Source organism: Chlamydotis macqueenii, chromosome Z, assembly GCF_036417535.1.
Source record: "Chlamydotis macqueenii isolate bChlMac1 chromosome Z, bChlMac1.mat, whole genome shotgun sequence".
Taxonomy (NCBI): domain Eukaryota; kingdom Metazoa; phylum Chordata; class Aves; order Otidiformes; family Otididae; genus Chlamydotis; species Chlamydotis macqueenii.
The window spans coordinates 4,634,422-4,653,681 of record NC_141593.1 but is presented as its reverse complement, the minus strand read 5'-3'; the positions used below and the strand labels follow the sequence as shown (position 1 = coordinate 4,653,681).

The 19,260-nt window shown below is 39.3% G+C and overlaps 1 protein-coding gene across 4 annotated transcripts in view; it reads left to right on the top strand.

The window, feature by feature from the left end:
• Positions 1–9,676, top strand: part of PIK3C3 (phosphatidylinositol 3-kinase catalytic subunit type 3) — an 83,643-nt gene extending 73,967 nt beyond the window's left edge. For all 4 annotated transcript variants that reach the window (XM_086770193.1, XM_086770192.1, XM_086770190.1 and 1 more), the window contains 2 exons: positions 2,308–2,433; positions 8,909–9,676. In XM_086770193.1, the coding sequence (XP_086626319.1) occupies positions 2,308–2,433; positions 8,909–8,923 (141 nt within the window). In that variant the 3' untranslated portion in view covers positions 8,924–9,676. The remainder of the gene's footprint in view (positions 1–2,307; positions 2,434–8,908) is intronic.
• The last annotated feature ends 9,584 nt before the right edge of the window (positions 9,677–19,260 follow it).

The window sequence follows — 19,260 nt, the reverse complement described above, 5'->3', positions numbered from 1 at the left end:
TTTTTGAGGGGCAGTTGAGGAAAAACTCGCTTCATGCTTACTTTAAACGTATCAGCAACAGAGTTCTAACAGTGTTTTGAGCAAAGCAGTGTTATCTTTCCATACTTGGGAGGCTAACTTATGCTTTTTATTGTAGCACTGAAGGGTAGTATTCTGGAATACATTGCCTTTTAAAAGAATACAAAGTAATACTAAATAGACATCTCGAAATATTTTGCTGTCATAAAGAGAATGGTTGTGTATGCAATATCCTTGGTGTACTAAAAGAGCACAAAATTGAAAGAGAAGGTAGTATCACCTCACCAATGAGACCTTATTAAGAACGTTCTTGAAATAAATTGGTTTGCATTTTTGTCAGTGCTTAAAAGAAGTGAATGCATGGGAAATGTTCAGAAAATACTTGATTCTGTCTTACGTCAGGAGAAGGTTATGAAGCAACGCAAATCATTTTATGTTTGCCTACATGAGAGAGATCTGATGGACAGTTCTTTAATGTAAAAAGTTTTAATGAGCTCAGCTGTTTGAGGTGGAAATTGGACAAATTCAGATAGGAAATAGGTCACAATTGTTAAAGAGGACAATTAATAATTGAAACAATTTACCTAGGAGGTGAAGCATTCTGTCTCAGTGTAAAGACTCTGTAAAAGAGATTCTCACAGATAAACTAAAAGCTACATACTCAATGCAAAGATTGTTTGATGCATTTTTACCTACCTCATTATGCAGGAGACTCAAGTAGATGGTATGGTTGTCTCCACAAAGAGCTCATATAATTTGAAATTTATGAGAATAAGGCACGTGATTAGATGGCAACAATTAATTTTCTACAAGTACTGTGAATTTGCTCGGCAATTTTCATATTGTGATCAGCACTGCCTTGCAAAGTGACTAGGACTTTTGAACTTTGGAGGTAGGGTTGATAAGAGAACAGTGGGATTTTAGACTCCTTAATTCTGAAAGCTCTTAGACTCTCTAGGAGGTCTTAAATAACACACAAAAAAAAATGATTTTCCAAAGTTAGCACTGTTACCCAAAAAATGTGGTGATTTTTTTTTTTTTTCCCAGAAAGAATCTGAGCATTTGCTGTTCCTATATGCAGACCTTACTGCACAGGCAGCACTTCAGAAAACTTAGAAAATGATGTTTTTGTATCTGTAGCACTTCCTCAGATCCATCCATCAGGTTATTTGAACTTAACCAAAATGCTTATTTATGCATCTGCCTCTCATAAATGTTGTGAGGGACAAGGCATGCCTGCAAAACTTACTTGGCTCCTGTAAAGCAAAATTGCTGGCTTTTTTGTTTTTTTTCTCTAAAGTTCTATTTAAACTCTTGCCAGTTCTGTGTACACGGTTTTTTTAGTATTACCAAAGGAATATCTGTGGTAACGGTGCTTGTGAGATGTTGCCATCTGGAGCCATCCTGAACAATTGCCATGGAATTAGTTGGAACTCACAGAAAGGCATCCACTGCATCTTTGTGAATATTCATGGGTCAAGGCTTTGCCAAGGCTGAAATAGGAAAGTATAGATGATGTTGCTGTATTCTTAATTATAGTGCATTCCACTCTTAATTCGTATACAAATTGCAAGTACTAAGCAAAATGTGTTATTGGTACAAAAGTTAAAACATGTTGCTGTCAAAAGGAAAAACAATGTACAGGGCAGCAGCGTCTCCAACCAAGTGTTCATGGATGGTGGATGTAGTCAAAGTTAATGAAATTCTCACCTGCCATATAAAGGTCAGTTTTGACAGGGTTGATTTTCTTGCCCCTTCCTGTGATTTTGTGTTCTTTACTTAATTGCCTTACAGTTTCTGAAAGACAATTTTATCTGAAAATAACCTTAGAATAAGAAGTGTTACATACTTTCAGAAATGGTTAGGATCATGCAGACTCTTCCAATTTCGTATTTAATATGCAAAGTTGTGTTTTTCTCAAGTGACATTTTGTTCTTGTTTATTGAATGTTGAGTATTTTCTCTTTTTCTCATAACATTTTAGTTCTGCTTATGATCAGGTACTTCTCTTGACTTCCTGGCTTCGAGCTTTGAGATTAGTAGCTGGGAAGATGGAGCATATGAGATGTTTCTGGCTTATTTAAATGCTCATTTTTATGAAACAGTTAAAAATAGGCATTTTACATGAAGTTGTAAATTTCCAATAATATACTGTAACTTAGAAGTAAAAAAGATTCTGTACTAAACTTCCACAACTGAAATTATGTCTGCTACTGTATAGTTCAGATAGAATATTGTTCTTTAACTGTTGAGTTGAATTCATTTTTATCACCTCTACCTGCCATTCCAGGTGCAGGACAAGTTTCGTTTGGACCTGTCTGATGAAGAAGCTGTCCATTATATGCAGAGTCTAATTGACGAAAGTGTCCATGCCCTCTTTGCAGCTGTGGTGGAGCAGATACACAAGTTTGCACAGGTGAGATATCTTCTCAGTTGGTAGTCTCAGTGAGAGCTCAGTAAGGTGAGGGGTTGTGAGCGGTAAGTTCAAGACTTAACTTCACTGTTTATGATGCTTTAGTTCATTTTCCAACAAGTAGAAGTGTGTTCTTGCTACCAGGACTGGAGACCAAGCCCTTAGTGGTCCTAGAAGATTCTTTAAAGCACCTTAGCAAACATGCTAAGTGGGATGTAACCGGTTGTATCACCAAGGTTAAGAACTGCCAGTAGGAAAGCTGGAGCTCTGAGGGAAAGATCTAGAACTTCTTTAGCTTTAATTCTCAAAGTAAATGAGTGAAGATAGATAAACTTCTTTCTTTCCTACCTTTACAAGACGTCCTTAACTATACATTCCAGCTAGTTATTTTGATCATTAAGAGACACAGCTTGCACAGAAAGTGCCAGGAACTCTGCTTATAACAGCAATCACATCTTCTGCGATGTCGACACTGTACCCCAGAACATGGTCCCCAGCGGCTACATGAGCAGCTATTCCCTATGTCAGAGGCCTCAGCGGAGACAGAGATCCTGAGGGATAATGCAGTTTCTCAGATTTGGGGCTGTAGGGGACTGCTGAGAACTCTGGCTGGGGCAGTGGGAATTCAACTCCTTGCTTGCATAAGTTGTGCAGTGGTGTAACATCTGCATCACGAAGTAAAGGAGCTATGGGAGGAGGTCAACAACCTCCACAGTCTTGGGGCTGACAAGAAAGAGATTGACAAGATTTTCCCCAAGACCTTGGAGACAGAAAAGTTTAAACCTCCATTTGTACTGAGGGAGCAAGAATATGTGGTGCTCATCAGGTTAGGAAATGGAGACTCCTAGGATGCTGCTGGCTGGAACCTTGAGACTTCTGGTATTAAGAGGGATGGCTTCTGCTCTACCTGCAGATCTGCACCTGCAGAATGGATTCAAGGTGATTTGGAGTAGTCAGCATGGATTTACAAAAGGGAAATCATGCCTGACCAACCTGATAGCCACCTGAGGTAAAATGGCTAGCTCGGTGGACGGGGTGAGAGCTGTAGATATTCTTTATCTTGACTTTTGCAAGGTTTTGACACTGTCTTCCATAATATCATAAACAAACTGGAGCAATATAGACTAGAGAAATCAGTGCTGATGTGGATTGGAAACTAACCGGTGTGCTGCAATTAGAAGGCTGTGATCAGTGGCACAAACTCTGGAGGCCAGTTACTAGTGGTGTACTCCAGGAGTTGATACTGAGGCAAAAATTGTTTAACATCTTCATTAGTGACCTGCATGATGGCATGAAGTGCACCCTCAGAAAGTTTGCAGGTAGTGTAAAACTGGGAGGAGTAGCTGATACACCAGAAGCATGTGCTGTCATTCACAGGGACTTTGCACAGAAACCTCATGAAGTTCATCAAAGCAAAGTGCCAAATATGGTGCCTGTTGTGGAATAAGTCCATGTGCAAGCATGGGCAAGGAGGGTGGGTGATGAGGTGGGAAGCAGCTTTTCAGAGAAAGCCCTGAAGGTTTTGCTGGAGAAGTTGCACATGATGCTGACCGGTAGTAGTCAATGACTCAATGTCCAGATGGAGATTAGTGATGAGTGGTGTCACTCAGGGGTCTCTAGTGGGCCGAGTGCTGTTTAGTATCTTCATCAGTGACATAGGCAGTGGGATCGAGTGCACCCTCAGCATGTTTGCTGAGGACACTAAGCTGTGTGGTGTGGCTGAGACACCTGAGGGATGGGATGCCATCCAGAGGGACCTGGACAAGCTCAAGAAGTGAGCCCACGTGGACCTTATGAGGTTCAACAAAGCCAAGTGCAGGGTCCTGTACATGGCTTGGGGCAACCCCTGATATCAGTACAGGCTGGAGGATTAAGAGATTGAGAGCAGCCCTGTGGAGAAGGATTTGGGGGTACTGATGGATGAAAAGCTGGACATGAGTCAGCAATGTACGCTCGCAGCTGAGAAAGCCAACTGTGTCCTCGGCTGCATTAAAAGAAGCATGACCAGCAGATTGATGGAGGTGATTCTGTTCCTCTACTCCGCTCTCCTGAGACTCCACCTGCAGTACTGTGTCCTGCTCTGGAGCCCCCAACATAAGAAGGACGTGGACCTGTTGAAGCGAGTCCAGAGGAGGCCATGAAGATGATCGGAGGGCTGGAGCACCTCTCCTGTGAGGACAGGCTGAGAGAGCTGGGGGTGTTCAGGGAGAGCTTTGAATAGTTGAAGGGGGCTTAGAAGAAAGATGGAGACACACTTTTTAGTAGGGCCTGTAGCAATAGGACAAAGAGTAATAGTTTTAAACTGAAAGAGGATAGATTCAAACTACATATAAGGAAGACATTTTTTCACAATGCAAGGGGTGAAACACTGGCCCAGGTTGCCCAGAGAGGTTGTAGGTGCCCCATCCCTGGACACATTCAAGGCCAGGTTGGATGGGGCTCTGAGCAACCTGGTCTGGTTGGAGATGTCCCTGTTCATTATAGGGAGATTGGACTAGATGACCTTTAAAGGTCCCTTCCAACACAAATCATTCTGTGAGTCTATGCATCAGTATGATCTTGTGGCAAAAAAGGGCCACCAGCTTCCTTGACCACATTAGCCAGAGTGTTGCTGGCAGGTGGAGGGAGATGATTCTTCACCTCTACCCAATGCTATATGAGATACATCTGGAGTGCTGTGCCTCTTTTGGGCTCCTCAGTACAGGAGAGACATGGACATGCTGGAGTGAGTCCAGCAAAGGGCCATGAAGATAATTGAGCACTTGGAGCATCTGTCATACAAGGAGAGGCTGTGAGAGCTGGGGCTGTTCAGCCTGGGGCAGGGAAGGCTCAGGGGGATGTTAGCAATGTGTATAAATACCTGACGGAGGGAAGTAAGGAAGATGGAGTCAGACTTCAAGAGAAAATGAGCACAAACTGAAAGACAGGAAACTTCATCTAAACATAAAGAATTTTTGTTGTTGTTTTTGTTTGTTTGTTTTGTTTATTTTTTTTTACTATGATGATAATCAAGCACTGGGGAAAGGTGGCAGAGTCTCCATCTGTGGAGATATTTAAAATCCAGCAGCACAATGTTCTGAGCAGCTTAATGTGTCTGAGCTTGTGTAAGCAGGGAGGTTGGACTAAATGATCTCCAGAGATCCCATCCACCCTCATGCATTATCTGATTGTTCCTAGTACTCTGGAGTGGCAATAGATTATTGTCTCCACTGTTTTTATTACTAAAATTTACCCTTGCTGTAGTATGGAGGGTGCAATGTTTAACCACACATCAGTGTGCTGTCTTACTACAACCCACAATAAGACAATAAAATATTTAATTCTCATATTGAATAAAATTGTGTTCACAAAAGCATTTCTTCTTTAATTTACAATGTTTTTCCCCTAAACCCATCTGACGCATTTGGATTGTGTTTATCAGGTATTTAAGATACTACTCTATTTGCCTTAGGTATTAGACTCGTGACAAGAAATGGAATAGAGAGGAAAAATGAGACCAATCTGAGAAGCCTGTCATTTTCTCTGGTTTTTTTTTATTGATTCTTTCTTCAAAACACTGATCAAATACTGATAAAAACTAAGGAGAATGATTTTAATGGCTCTCTGTTTTGCTAAAGGTCTTCCAGCTAATCTGTTGTTTCCTGCAAATTCAATTTTTATTTTGAATAATTGCACTATAGTGCACAGTAAAAAGCAAAAATTGTCATTTCCATCTGCATATATATTTAATAAAGGTAATCCTTTACATGATGTGAAAAAAGGAATGTAATTATATGGAAGTGCTGCAAAATTTGTTGTCATTCATTATGGATTTATGGATTGCTTTGACCGTAGGATGGAGGACAGTAAATTTGTAAGACAAAGCGAAAAATGCCTAGTCTCTACTTTGAGGGTAAAAAAAAAAAAAAAAAAAACCACCCAAAAACAAAAAACCCACACCATTACAAAGATTCAGGATTAAAATTTTAAGTGCCTCCAATATGTGTGTAGACCTTTCTTTTAATCACATACTGACAGTTACTTTTTTTTAAGACATGTCTTTTTCCATCGTTGGTTTGAGGCGACTGCCAGACTCTCCCAGTTAATTGTTTTTGCATTTGTGAAGCTGTATTAGTAAGTCAGAGTTTACAGGTTTGATTTAGGTGACCTTTTCTTTTTCCGTTCAGACTTATTCTTGCTTGACCTTTCTTCAGCACTTACAATTGTTTTTAAAATCACAGGACAGGTTTGTTCAGAATATTTAGAAGTACACAAGAATTTGAACCCTGGGCTTCTAGCTCCCAGGGAATGGCATTCTGAGCCACAGTAGCAGGAAACGATTGCATCTTCCGCTCATATTTTGGGAGTTAAAAATCAAGTCCACAGTGTGTATTGCACTTTGAATAAGTGGATGTAACAGCCACTAGTGCGGGCCTGATCCAGTTGTCTCATTTGGGGTTTTTTTTTTACCCATCCAGCTGGCTGATGCTGGGTTCCAGCATGGAGATTTTGGGGCTGTTTTTCCGGAGACCCTGAACTCTCATGCGCTGCTGCAATTTGCTGCCTATAATGCTTTTAGCTTACCTTTCTACTGTTCGTATCTGGTGCCTGAAATGAAATTAATCGTGTGTTGCTGTGTAAATGCTTAAGACATCTCTTGACTCCATGTGATGTAGGATTCTTCTGCTAGTTCTGGAGTTCACATTATTGCCTTCATTCGTGTTCTCTAAACAATTACACTTAACAGGCTTTCCCCTGCAAGAATACTGGGTGCTTATAAGTGTGAGGAGGATACAAAAAGAATAGTCACAAATTAATCAGCAATTGAGAGATCTTAAGAATCTGAAATCTATTTATATATTAAAAGAAAAAAAAAACCTTTTAAAAAATCCATCAAAATTAAATTTAATTAATGTCTATTAATGTCTATTCTCTTTATGTTACAAATGAGGTAGGACACTTTTTAATGATACTTAGTACTTCATTAGTCGAAGTCATTATCTTTGCTTTTTGTCTGAAACGGTCTTAAGAATTTGCTGCTGGAGTCTTCACAGAGTGTAAATCTGTTGAAGAAATGAACAACTAATGCGTCATTGAATTTGCTGTAAAGGGGTCATCTTACACAAAGACCACTTGAAGCTTTCAGTTTGTTCACGTGTAATGCTGCATTGAATTGCCAATGGCCTTGCTCTTAATAGGAATATAAGTTGTCTGAAAAAAAAAAAACCAACCAAAAAAAAACCCAAACACCCCACACCAAAAAAAAACCAAACCCCAAACAAACAAAAAAACAGTATGCAGATACTATGACACATGCTTAAACAGTAGCTTTTGGCCTAATGCCACACAATTTTTCATTTGAAATGCCCTTCAGCATGTTTTTTTTTTTTTTGTTTATCGATAGATATTTATTCTCTTATTGCCTCCAGAATAGGCCTGCAAGGAATCTGTGCTGTCTTCTGCAGCAGTTAAGAGCTTTTTAATAAGGTTTGTTATGATAGTAACTGTTGTGTATCAGCATTCTGTATATCACTCTGTAGCAAGTTAAGCTCTTGGAAAAAGCAATCTAGATATTTTGGCATCAGCACAGTATTGTTCTTTTGTAACAATATTGTAAATTGAATTCAGTTCAAAACTGTGTTATGGAGCCTTTAGTTTCTAATGCATCTCCAGTCTATTATCTTACAAGATATTTTGCAGACCTTTTTATGTAGTACTTGTCCCTTCAATGGTTATCAAAAAAATATTGTCTCAAAAGTAAATAAATGTAACATTTAGAATAAGTTAATGGTATTGCACAATAGTGCTCAAGAGGAGAAAAAGTGCATGCTAATTTTAGTTGATATTGCTGAAGACTAGATAGCCATTTCTCCCTGGAGAGTAATTTTCATTGTAGCAGCATTATTTATTTCTGCTGAGGAAGGAAACAATCTCCAGGTGAAGTGACTAATTTCACATTTTATTTCCCTTGTAAATTTACGAGTCGAGTCAGTTGTATTCTGGGCTCATGTTAAGCAGTGATTAAAAAAGTGAAAGTTTGGTGGATGAGAAGCATCCCACTTAAAATGTAGATGTACAATTTGGCGTTGTGCTAATGGTTGGCTGCTGTCTGTCCAGAAGCAAATGCAATTTAAGCTGTAAATGTTACGTGGCTTTAGGGTGTCTTCAAGCTGTGGTCCCAGCACTGATGCATCCCAGAATGCAGCTGTAGTTCCTTTCCCTCACGACGGGGCTTCTGTTTTCCTCCTGTTGAATGCCAAAATAAAATAGGGAAAAATCTACCTTCAGAATTTTCTAGCTTGGATGAAACCATTTGTCAAGGGGCAGATAGAGTTGGTTTCCAAGCTGTTTGTTTTTCTGAAAGGTTGTGCAAATTGCCTGCCTTTAGGCATTTTACCATGTTTTTAAACCCAGAGTTCAGTTTACGTATAACTTCTGTTCTCTGAGAGAAAATCAGGTTGAATAAATGTGCTATGTGGTTTTTTTTGTTTTCTTTTAGTATTGGAGAAAATAAGCCTTTTCCCTACCTGTGGTGGAAACAAGGAAGAGACTTTCTCAAGCCCTTCTGGACTTCGCCAAACAGTTTTGGAAGGCAAAAGCTGCAGGTTTGGTAGCCTGAAGAATGGAGAGCTCAGGAGATAGAGAAGCTTTTTGAGTCTGCATTCTTTGAAGGTTTAAAAACAGCATTTTTTTCTCTAAAGGAAAATGGTTGTTTACACCATCCTTCAGACTCAGTATGGCTTTTCTTTCCAGTGAAAACATTTGAGACTCGAAGGTTGAAGTAAGCGACTTCCTCCCAAACCAAAGATAACTGGAAGAGGCTGGATTTGATTGTAAATTCTTGTACCTGTTAATGTATTTTCTTATTTAAAAATAGAAATCATTGCTGTACTGAACATGAGTTTGTACAAAGTTACAGCAGTGAGGCTACAGTCCCCTGGTGCAGAACAAGCACAAACCTATGTCAGTCTCTTCCCTTCCCACCAACTTTGTTCCATGAGTAAGTTTTAAATATAATTTGTATAATCCTTTATTTCCCAACTTGGGCAATGTTATCGTTTAGAAAGGACAATCATTTCTCCCCTGCTTACAAAAATGTTTTTAAGTGCAGATAAGTTATCAGCTGTAGGCAGCCAATTAAATCATCTCTAACAGGCTCAGCAACCGGAATGCACAGCGAGCGGTTCAGTATTTCACACTTTAACTCTGAATGTTTTCTGTACAGTGATTATATGTTCTCGATGCTAATAAACTCTTTGTTGTTGCAGTCTTGAGGTGTTCTGTTTTGTCTTTTTAATCTTACCTGCTGAGACATGGCATACTAGAGGATTATGTTCAGAACTCTTGGCTTTTTGCATGGATTTTCGCTCCTCAGTTTGCTTAAAACAGGAATAAGGCCACTCATAAATGACTTTTGTGCTACATGTTGAGTTCATAATGAATCTGTTTTGAATGATCAACAATGTAATTACCTCTTCATAAATGTGTGGATGTCTTCAAAGGGTGCTCTCATAATCCTGTATTTTTTTTAAATAATAATTTAATTCGGAAAGAAATCCCTCCCAATTATAAAGATAAGGAAGACTGATTTGAATCTGAATCTGACTGATATTTGTGAGTCAATCTTGCTTTGTGCTCCTTTTGCTAGCAAACACCAGAAGAGCTTTGATGGAAAAAAAATCCATTAGGGCTGTGATGGGCCCTTAGCTATTTCAGCATATTACCCAAATTTGCTTGTTAAGTACAACGTTGGTTCAGCCCCTCTTTTCCCCTGTATGTGCAACTTAGAGGAACTGTATTACCCCAGTTACTTAGTGCCTGTGTTAGCTGGCAAAATGCAATGCCATAGAGGGGCTACGGTAGTACCTCTAATCTTTAGTTTACTCTTTGGAGAAACTGTAATTATTTTTCTTGTGGGTTTTTTTTGCTCTTGCTTCATCTGGCAAAAGTCCATATTTCTCTACAGCCTCCCTGTCCCATGAGCTCATTCTCCATACCGTACTGTGTGGTATCCTACAAGGATGTTTTTGAGACAGTGCAGTTTGCAGACATTCAAAGACAATTCAACAAAAAAAAAAATCTGTCTGTTTAAATTTGTTTTGAAGAGACATCCTATGTACTCAGACAACTTATTGATTCGTATGATGTAGTCACACTTCCATCTGGCTGAGTTCTTGACTCCTGATCCCCACCCCTTTCCGCTGGATATATTCTGGGACTTTCCCTCCAATACCTTTGAAGAAAACTTTTTTTTGTAAGAAAACTTCCTCTTCCCCTTGCCCAAGACTATTAGTGAAGAATACAGACATGAGCCGCTTTGCACGAGTTGGTCAGACAGGCCAAGGATGATTCCTTGTTAAAACCCAAAAGACATCATCAACCTGATCCTACTGCACATCCCACTTTGCAGAGAGGTTTGTAAAGTGTTGAATGTACCTTTTATAAACACATTAAGAATGAATCTGTGGTTGTCCACTATGTCTTGTGGTTTAAAATGAATATAATAGCCTGTTCATGTGCTGGACTATGCAACAGCCTGTTAAAACTATACACTAAGTCCATTGTTGGGGTTAGCATGTGAACGCAAATGGAGTCTGAGTGTGGTAAGTAAACTTAGGAAGATCCTGACTTCACTGTAAACAGCTGACAACTTTATAAATGGAGAACTTCAGGCACAGAAATGGAAAAGCTTGCCTGAGTCAGTGGAATATAGTCTAAGCAGCGTGTTTGTCTTTGTTTCTACTTGTTGAGTGACCTTGCATATATTTTCACACGTATCAGCTGAGTGCAGACAAACTGTCTGATTACATTTTTGGTTGAACTAGTGTCTGGTTTTGGGATTATCTGCGTATTCTATTCCTAGCTCCTATGAACTCTTAAGCATAAAGAACAGGACAGCACTGGGATTGCAACAACATACTAGATGTAAGTAGATTTGTTACTTTAAGTCTTGTATTCTAAATACAAATATTGTTGAAAATGGGTCTTAGAAGGACACGTATAAATAGATCTTTTTTTTTTTTTTTTTTTTTTTTAAATCTTGATACACCAAATAAATTCTGGCTTTATTTTGTAAAATCTAATTGGTCTTACCACTTCATGCAGCATCATCTATTTCCAGTAAAATGAACAAAAAAAAAAAAAAAGAAAAAAACCTGGGGGGAATAAGCTATTTTGTTTTGAGTTAAGGGTTTTATTTTTTGCTTTGAGTAACTGGAGTAAGAATGTTTAAGTTATCTATCATAGCTCGATATTGCTATGCAATCCATACTGTGAGTATGTAATGTATCTGCCTCTAATAACTCCTGAATCCCTTGAATAACTGCTACGAGTTTTTATTATTACAAATCTTAAAGGTGAAACTCCTACGTATTTCAGAAAGGTAGATCCCCAGTCAGAGGAAGGTCCCCAAGGAATGTCAGACAGCAGTTTCACCCTGCAGATGTGTTTGTGTGTATACATAACAAAATTCTACATAGAGTGAGGCTGTGAGCTCCATCGTGTGTATCAGAGCATGATGCACTAGTTGGTAGGAAACCAGGCTGTACCGGTTGTGTCACAGAATAACTTGTCAAAAGTCATCCTGTGAAGTTTTTTCAGGAAGTGTTACAGAGAAAAACAAGCAGAACAGTAAAAAAAATAATTTTGCCATGGGCTGGTTTTACCCAGCAGTTGTATTTTCTATAACTAGAGATAAAAAGTACTATAAAGCCAGCTTGTGGGTGCTTTATTTGCCTTTCAACATCCATCTTGGTTTCATCCTGATTTAACTTTCTTCTGGAATATATGATGGTCTTTCCTTTGGGATTGAGGGTGAGGGAAGCAAAAGAAATTGTTCCATCTTTTTTTTTTTTCTACCCTAGCTATACACTGTCATTCGTTGTTTTCAACTGCCAGTGCTTCAGGAGCAGAAAGTGGCACAGTTGTCTTTTTTTTCTTTTTTTTTGAGGAAGAAGCAGGAAATTGCTAAAATAGTTTTGAGGGAGGGGGGAAGCAGGGTGGGGTAGAAAAGGATAGGCTCTTTGCTTTTATGTAAAAGGCGTATAACCTGTGGAAAGAAGTGTCCCTGTTCTTACAGACAGTTACCTGGCTTTGTTCTTCCTTTGTGCAATCCAAAGTGAAAAGGACTTTTGCGAGGCTGTGGGGGAGTAATGGATTTGGAAAGGAAATCTTACCACCACCTTGCAGAGTGGGAGTAGCAGCAAAGAGAGGTAATATCGCTGCCTTTTGTAGTCAGCAGAGGTTTTACTCACAAGGCCCAGTATCATCAGTGGAAGGTAGAATACTGCGGTTATTATGAAGTATCTGAAGCGCCTACCTTTAAGGAGTCTTAAGGGAGTCATTGAAAGCAGATTGCAGGTGGATTGTGTTAAAATAGATTTTTGTAGCCTCTTCAGCTGATGTGATGTTTCTTTGTAATAGTGAAGCTAGCTGAAGTGCAATATTGGTGTCCTCGTGTCTTTCCAAGCATCCGTGATTTAAAGGGACTCTGCTGGGGAGAAAGAAGTTTCACTTTGGAGGGGAAAATACCTAACCCCGGTTGCTTCTACAGTATAGAGCAGTGATGTGGTTCACCTGCATGGGTTCAAACCTGAAACAGCAGGAACATTGCTTGGAGAGGAATTCATAGCTCATCTACACACAAACATTAATCAGTTAAGCTGTGTGTGGGATGCTCCTTTCCAAAGTGGATTAAGCTATACCACAGGGAGGTACTTAAATTCTGAATAAAACCTCTCCACAATTAGATGTTTTGCAAAATCTAACAGGGCAGCTTTGAATTCCTTCCCTTGACAGAAACATGTTTGTCCTATGTTTTTCCCCATCCCCCTCATCAACAGCGAGGGATCAGAAGATGGCGATTGTACAGACTGGCACTGGGGAGGGTGTTCAATTCATAAACTACAGTTCACAGAAAGTAAAGCGATGTGAAGGGAGCGCTGAGCCAGTGTGGGGGACTCTGGGGAGCTCTGGGATCAGTTCTTCCATGGACACGCCATTCAGTTTTCTCCAGTCTGTAGTCCTCACAGTGGCAGTCAGATAGTGGCACTCTCCCCATCCCACTAGGTGCTTAGACATTAATTGGAATATCTAATGTGTAAATCATACAGATACACATTCCACAGTGTCAGGCAAACTGCTTCGTCTCTCCTTGATCTATAAAATAAGGCTTTTTGCACAGTCCTTTTGTCAGTGTGTCTTCTTTCCCTGGGAATCAGATTGTGAAGTTAATTGTAACCAAAGGCTTTTCTCTCCCATGTCTGTTTAATATAACATCTCTCGCTGACTGGAGACTGAAGAACCCATATTGCAAAAGAAAAATGGTTTGTTTGTTTTTTTTTTTTTAGACTTATTTTCTGGCACAGTCATATATAAACAGCTTTCTAGCTGAGACAATAGGAAGTAATTAGGGAAAATCTCTGCTTTTAACCAGCCATTCACAAACTACTTCTCTTTGAATGTCAGATGCAAAAACAGGCTCTGTGTCTGCATGCATACCTTGCCTAGCTGGTTATGTAGCACCCTGTGACAGGGACGCTATGTCCCCAGGACAGGGACAGAGACTTTTTTTTTTCTCCTCTAGTAAATATTAGATTGTTGGGTTTTTTTTTTCCACGTATCTGGTCAATGTCAGCTGTACTCAGTCCAGTCAGCCGTTTGTTACTATTCTAATGTCGTATCATCGTCAACTGACATACCAGGGAGAGATTTCTGACGAAAGCACAACTGGTCTAGTAGTGATGTCTGTTCTCTGAGGTAGGCACCTTCCATTTCAGCTTAAACTTGTGCTTTTTTTTTTTCCTTTTGACTCTCCCTGCTGGGAGCCGTTCTTGCGTGGATAACAGCTTCACTTCTGATGACCAGAAGTCACTGGTCATGCAGTGACTGACTCAGATACAAAGTTTTCTGACCCAGCAGAGGTGAAAGGGAGGTGGTTAATGCTGCAATGATTATCTGAGTACTCAACTTACTAAAATCTGTAGGTAGTATCTTTTCAAAATACTTTTCACAGTCCTGGCTGTGGCTTTGGTTGTCCATTGACCTTGAAGATTTTTCCACGTTTTGAACTTCTGTTTTGCTCCCGGCTCTTTAAACTCAGTGGTGCAGGACCTGTTTTTAACTTGTCTCACACAAGAAGTACCGTAGCTTGGGGCTTTAATTTCAGATGGATCTGAGAAATGCCATTGTAATCTGCCAAACAGCAATGCGTTTTGATAGCATTTTGCATTCAGGCTTGGTTTGTTGGCTTGTATTTGTTCCATACGTTAGAGCTGAAAGATGCCTAAAGAAATGTACTTGCTGGAACTCCTGTTCCTGTCAAACACTGTTCTGCTGGTTCTCTCCATCCTTCTGTTCTACAAAGCTGTAGTAAAAATAGGGGGAATGAAAATGTTTCTTTCCTTTCATTAACTAATCCTAAGTTCTGTACGTGCAAAAAGAAAGCTTAACTGAAATACAGCAAAATATGATGATCAGTTTTTCAGTTTATGTAAGCAGTAGCCACAAGACACGTTGTCAGGCCTTTTTATCAGGATCCATGTTTTCTGCATCCGCATCATCCAGCTTAATGGGTACCTGATCCTGATTTAATATACTGCAAGAGATAAATTCTCTTATTCAATGAAGAGATATAACCAGAAGGATAGCTAAAAGCTGTACCTTTTTTTCTTGTTTAATACCATATGGATTGTAAATGGTGTGTACAACAACAACTGAGAATTACAAGTTCCAAGGATTATTTTCTCATTTACAGTTAGAGCTATATAATAAGCAAGAACACCAACTCATTTAAGACTTGTAAATCAGCAGAAATCAGGACACCAACAGTTTAGTCTTACATCTCCATTATGTATGTATACAAAAGACTCACTTAAATTTTTTTTTTCCACTATTTCATTATTTTGTTCCCCATGTTAGTATCCCTAGTCATGTACCTACTAATGCCCCTCATTAGTAGCAGTTTTAGCGTTGAGTCTTTTGTTTGGTCATACAGATTGTTCTTTTGTTACTCAATTTTTTTGCATATTGAGTTCTAGTGCATTACTATTGTAGCTTGCCATTTTTCAGCCTTGGTGTTGGTTCTAGTGCAAAGGCAAGCGCAGGCATGGTGGTAATGTTACAAACTGTCCTAATTTTTGTGACAGCAGAGTGTCAATTTTGGACTAGAAGATGTCTCTGAAGATGCAATCACTGCTGAAATGCCTCACTACAGTTTACACAATGTACTGAACTGTAATACGGGAGGTGCCATACAGACACAGATTTGGGGCATTTAAAGCTGCCAGGTGTACGTGTGTTCTAATCCTGTAGATTACTGTATCTACAGAATCCTGTTCAGTTCTTTGCTGCTCTTGGATAACTATTGAATAATCTCTTCCTTCCCATTTGTCTTGCCAGGCAAGCAGGTAAGGATCATCAGCCTTAGCTATGGTGGTATCTGGATCACAGATTAGGATTTCTAAAGGAAGTTTGTTTAAGGTATGCCCCAGATCTAGCCAGTATCCCTCCTGGACTCCAGCTATTGCTCCAGAGGAGCCTAGGTTATCCGTATTTTCCATGTTATATTTACCAACTTGCCATGGAGGCCTTGGCTACCCCAGGCCATTTCAAATGGCACTGTGTGCTTAGCTTTAGCCAAATTGAATCAAGGCCGATGAATGTGCCTATTTTAGGGTGAGCTGACTCTGAAATTATTAGGTTCCACTGACTGTACTGAGTAGATTTCCGTGGTCCATGCTGGGAACTTGGATGCAGGTATTTATAAGGAACTCAAATACACACATGGCACTTCTGTTCTCCAGTAGTGGCATGTTCCTTGCAAGGACCAAACAGAGGGTCTAACTGGTTCTCCCAGTCATGGGAACTCATGAGAGGTCTGTCCTCAGAACCATAGGAGATGGTGGTATCCCAAGAAGACAAACTGCCTTTACCTAAATGTATTAGTGGATGATGTTGCAGCAGAAAGTACCAGCTTTCTGGAAATGCCATCTTCTCAGAAGCTGGAGCAGAGTCAAATGTATTTCACACAACTAGGCACATCAACCAAGCCTAAATCACAGAGTAGATAATTACATTGCCCAAGGAAATCAACTAGCTGCTCTGTTATGCCCAGCTTTGGGCTCTAAATCTTCATGTCGCATCCAATTGCCATGGTAGCTAGGCTTCAGATGTGCTTGCTCTGATCTTTATTCTTTACTTGCTTTCAGGTGTTTTGTGAAGCTTAAAATAACAAATGTGTTCAGGTCCTGCTAGTGGAAAGATGCCAGGTGAGACATAAATTATTAACTTTTCTAAGACAGAAGTATGCATGAATTACCTGAAATTAAACATGAATTTATACTGATACTGCAGTTTTTAATGTGTCAGGACTATTTTATTGATTATTTCCTGTCTCTTTTCTTTAATTCCATAAAATCCAGTACAACTGAGCGTGAGAAGTAGGCTACTTTTTTTTTTTTCATTTATTTATTTTCAATCTAAATAATTTAAGAAAGGAGCTTTACTTGAATTTGAAATCATTATAGCGAATTTCTACTGGCACAATAAAGGACAGACTTGATCCCAGTGCTCCACAGACATCATGCCAGCTGTTTGCCATTTCATATGTATGAACAGTTTATCCAGTCTCCTTTAAATCCTACATATCTGGCATCAGGGATCCAAGTGGTTCTTATTTCATCTGTCGCATCCATCTGTGTTGTCTTCTCTTGACCTTTTAAATTTGTAAACTCTTCTGAGCAAGGATCATATCATTATGTTTGCAGAGTGATTCTCACCATAGGTCTAGAATCTCTGAGCATTCCTGTAATACAAATAATTATGGAAGAAGCTACCAATCAAGCCCAAATGGAAAGGCACATATAAATAACATAGCTGGACCTCGATAGTTAAATTAACTGTAAAATGAGAAGGGACACTAGATAGCTGCATAGAACACAGGAGAAGCTCTCTGAAGAAAATTTGTACCTTCTGCTAGAAGTAATTCACCTCACACATCTTCACTTTGGTCAACCTGAAAATATGAGACAAAAAAAAAACCCAACTTTTTTTGTTTTGTAAATCAAAGTGAGAAGAACTGTCAACTACTGCCATTAAATCAAACTGTATAATCACTCAGTGAAATCCTTCTAGTCTGCCTGCTAGACTGTGCCAAATAACTTCTGGTGGAGAAAAAAACAGTTAGTATATTCAGCTAGCTTACCATTTTCTGTAGGATAGAGCTGGAAGGAAATGCCTTTCTAAAACTTCTGTCAGAAAAGTGTTATTGTTAAGGTGGCAGTAATACATCCTTGTGAATTTCTGACTCCACACCAAGAAGCCGTGTGTACAGCCAGCCAAGCTTTGTCTGTAAAGAAATAATTGTTCCCTTGGTCCTGAGTGTATTTTGAGTGCTCCTCATTCTTTTGTAATGAAATCCTAAAATACTCCCAAGCCCTACGTCATTTGTTGGGTGACACACCTCTTCTGTCTCAATATTCCACCTTTACCCATACATTTCTACTATTTTTATCCTTTCACTTCCCTTTCACTTTTCTGTTTTGCCATAGGAAAATAATTGAAAGGAAGCAGAAAAGCTTATGCAAAATAAATTCCTTTCTTATATTTTGTTTAAGAAAGCAAAGCAGAAACTGAAGGAAGAATAGAGAGAAGCATTTGAAAGCAATTCTAATCATAATACCAGAAGGAAAAACTGGCATTATACAACCCCATCTGTCAAAAGGCTTATTCAGGAAGGAGATCTCAGAGTTGCAATACACAGTTTTAGGAAAACATCTTCTTTTTTTTTTTTTTTTTTTGTGCTCCATAGCAGTCAAAGAGCAATTAAGCATTAGAATTTTTTAGAAAAAGAACAGAGAATGTACAGGAGAAATCCTCATGCCACTGCGGGTCTGCGTGTGCATCCACACACTGAGTACAAGCGAAGATATGGTTGTCCCATCCCAACAAGGATATATTGGATCTAGAGAATATGAAGATGAGTAAAAAGGATAAGCAAGGGAACAAAATTACCCCCAACATAAGACCAGTAGCTGGACAAGGAAGTTTCAGTCTAGAAAAGAGATGGCTGAAGAAGGATGTGATGGAGGTCTTTAAAATCTGCAGTCCTGTGTCCAGTTCTGGGCTCCCGACAACCTGGAGGTGGGGAATGAAGAAGAGTACATCAGACTCTTCTCAGGAGTGCCCAGTGACAGGGCAAGAGGTAATCAGCAGAAATTAAAACACAGGAAATCCAATATGAACACGAGAAATTTTTTTTTTTCTATTTTTTTTTTTTTTTGATTGTGAGGGTGCTCAAACTTGAGGACAGGTTGCCCAGAGAAGCTTTGAAGTCTTCATCAATGGAGATGCACAAAAGTCAGTTGAGCACAGTCCTGGACAATACCTGCTGTAGGTGACCCTGCCTGAGCAGGAGGGTTGGACTAGGTGTTCTCAAGAGGCCCTGTCTATCCTACGGTATTCTGTGGAAAATGTGAAGTAATAGGGAAAAAAGTGAAAAAGAAAGGATTGAGTTTTTCTCTTTCTTTATGAACAGATGGTACCGAAAGTAAATGAGCAAGAGAAAAGTTTGAAACAAATAAAAGGAAGTATTTTTTACACAGTGCAAAATTGAACTATGGAGCTCCTTATCATAGTGTTTTGTGGATGCTAAATAACTGTTAGATAAATGCATGGAAGAAATATTCATCAAGGCCAGTTAAACACAATGTTACCCACAGGCCTGAACCTACAAGCAACTGGAAACTGAGAGAATACAAAAGAGAAATATTAATATATTCTTGCCCTCCTCCTCGATCTTGACTTTTGTTACTGGTCACAGTTGAAGACATGATGCTATGTCATGTCTTGCAT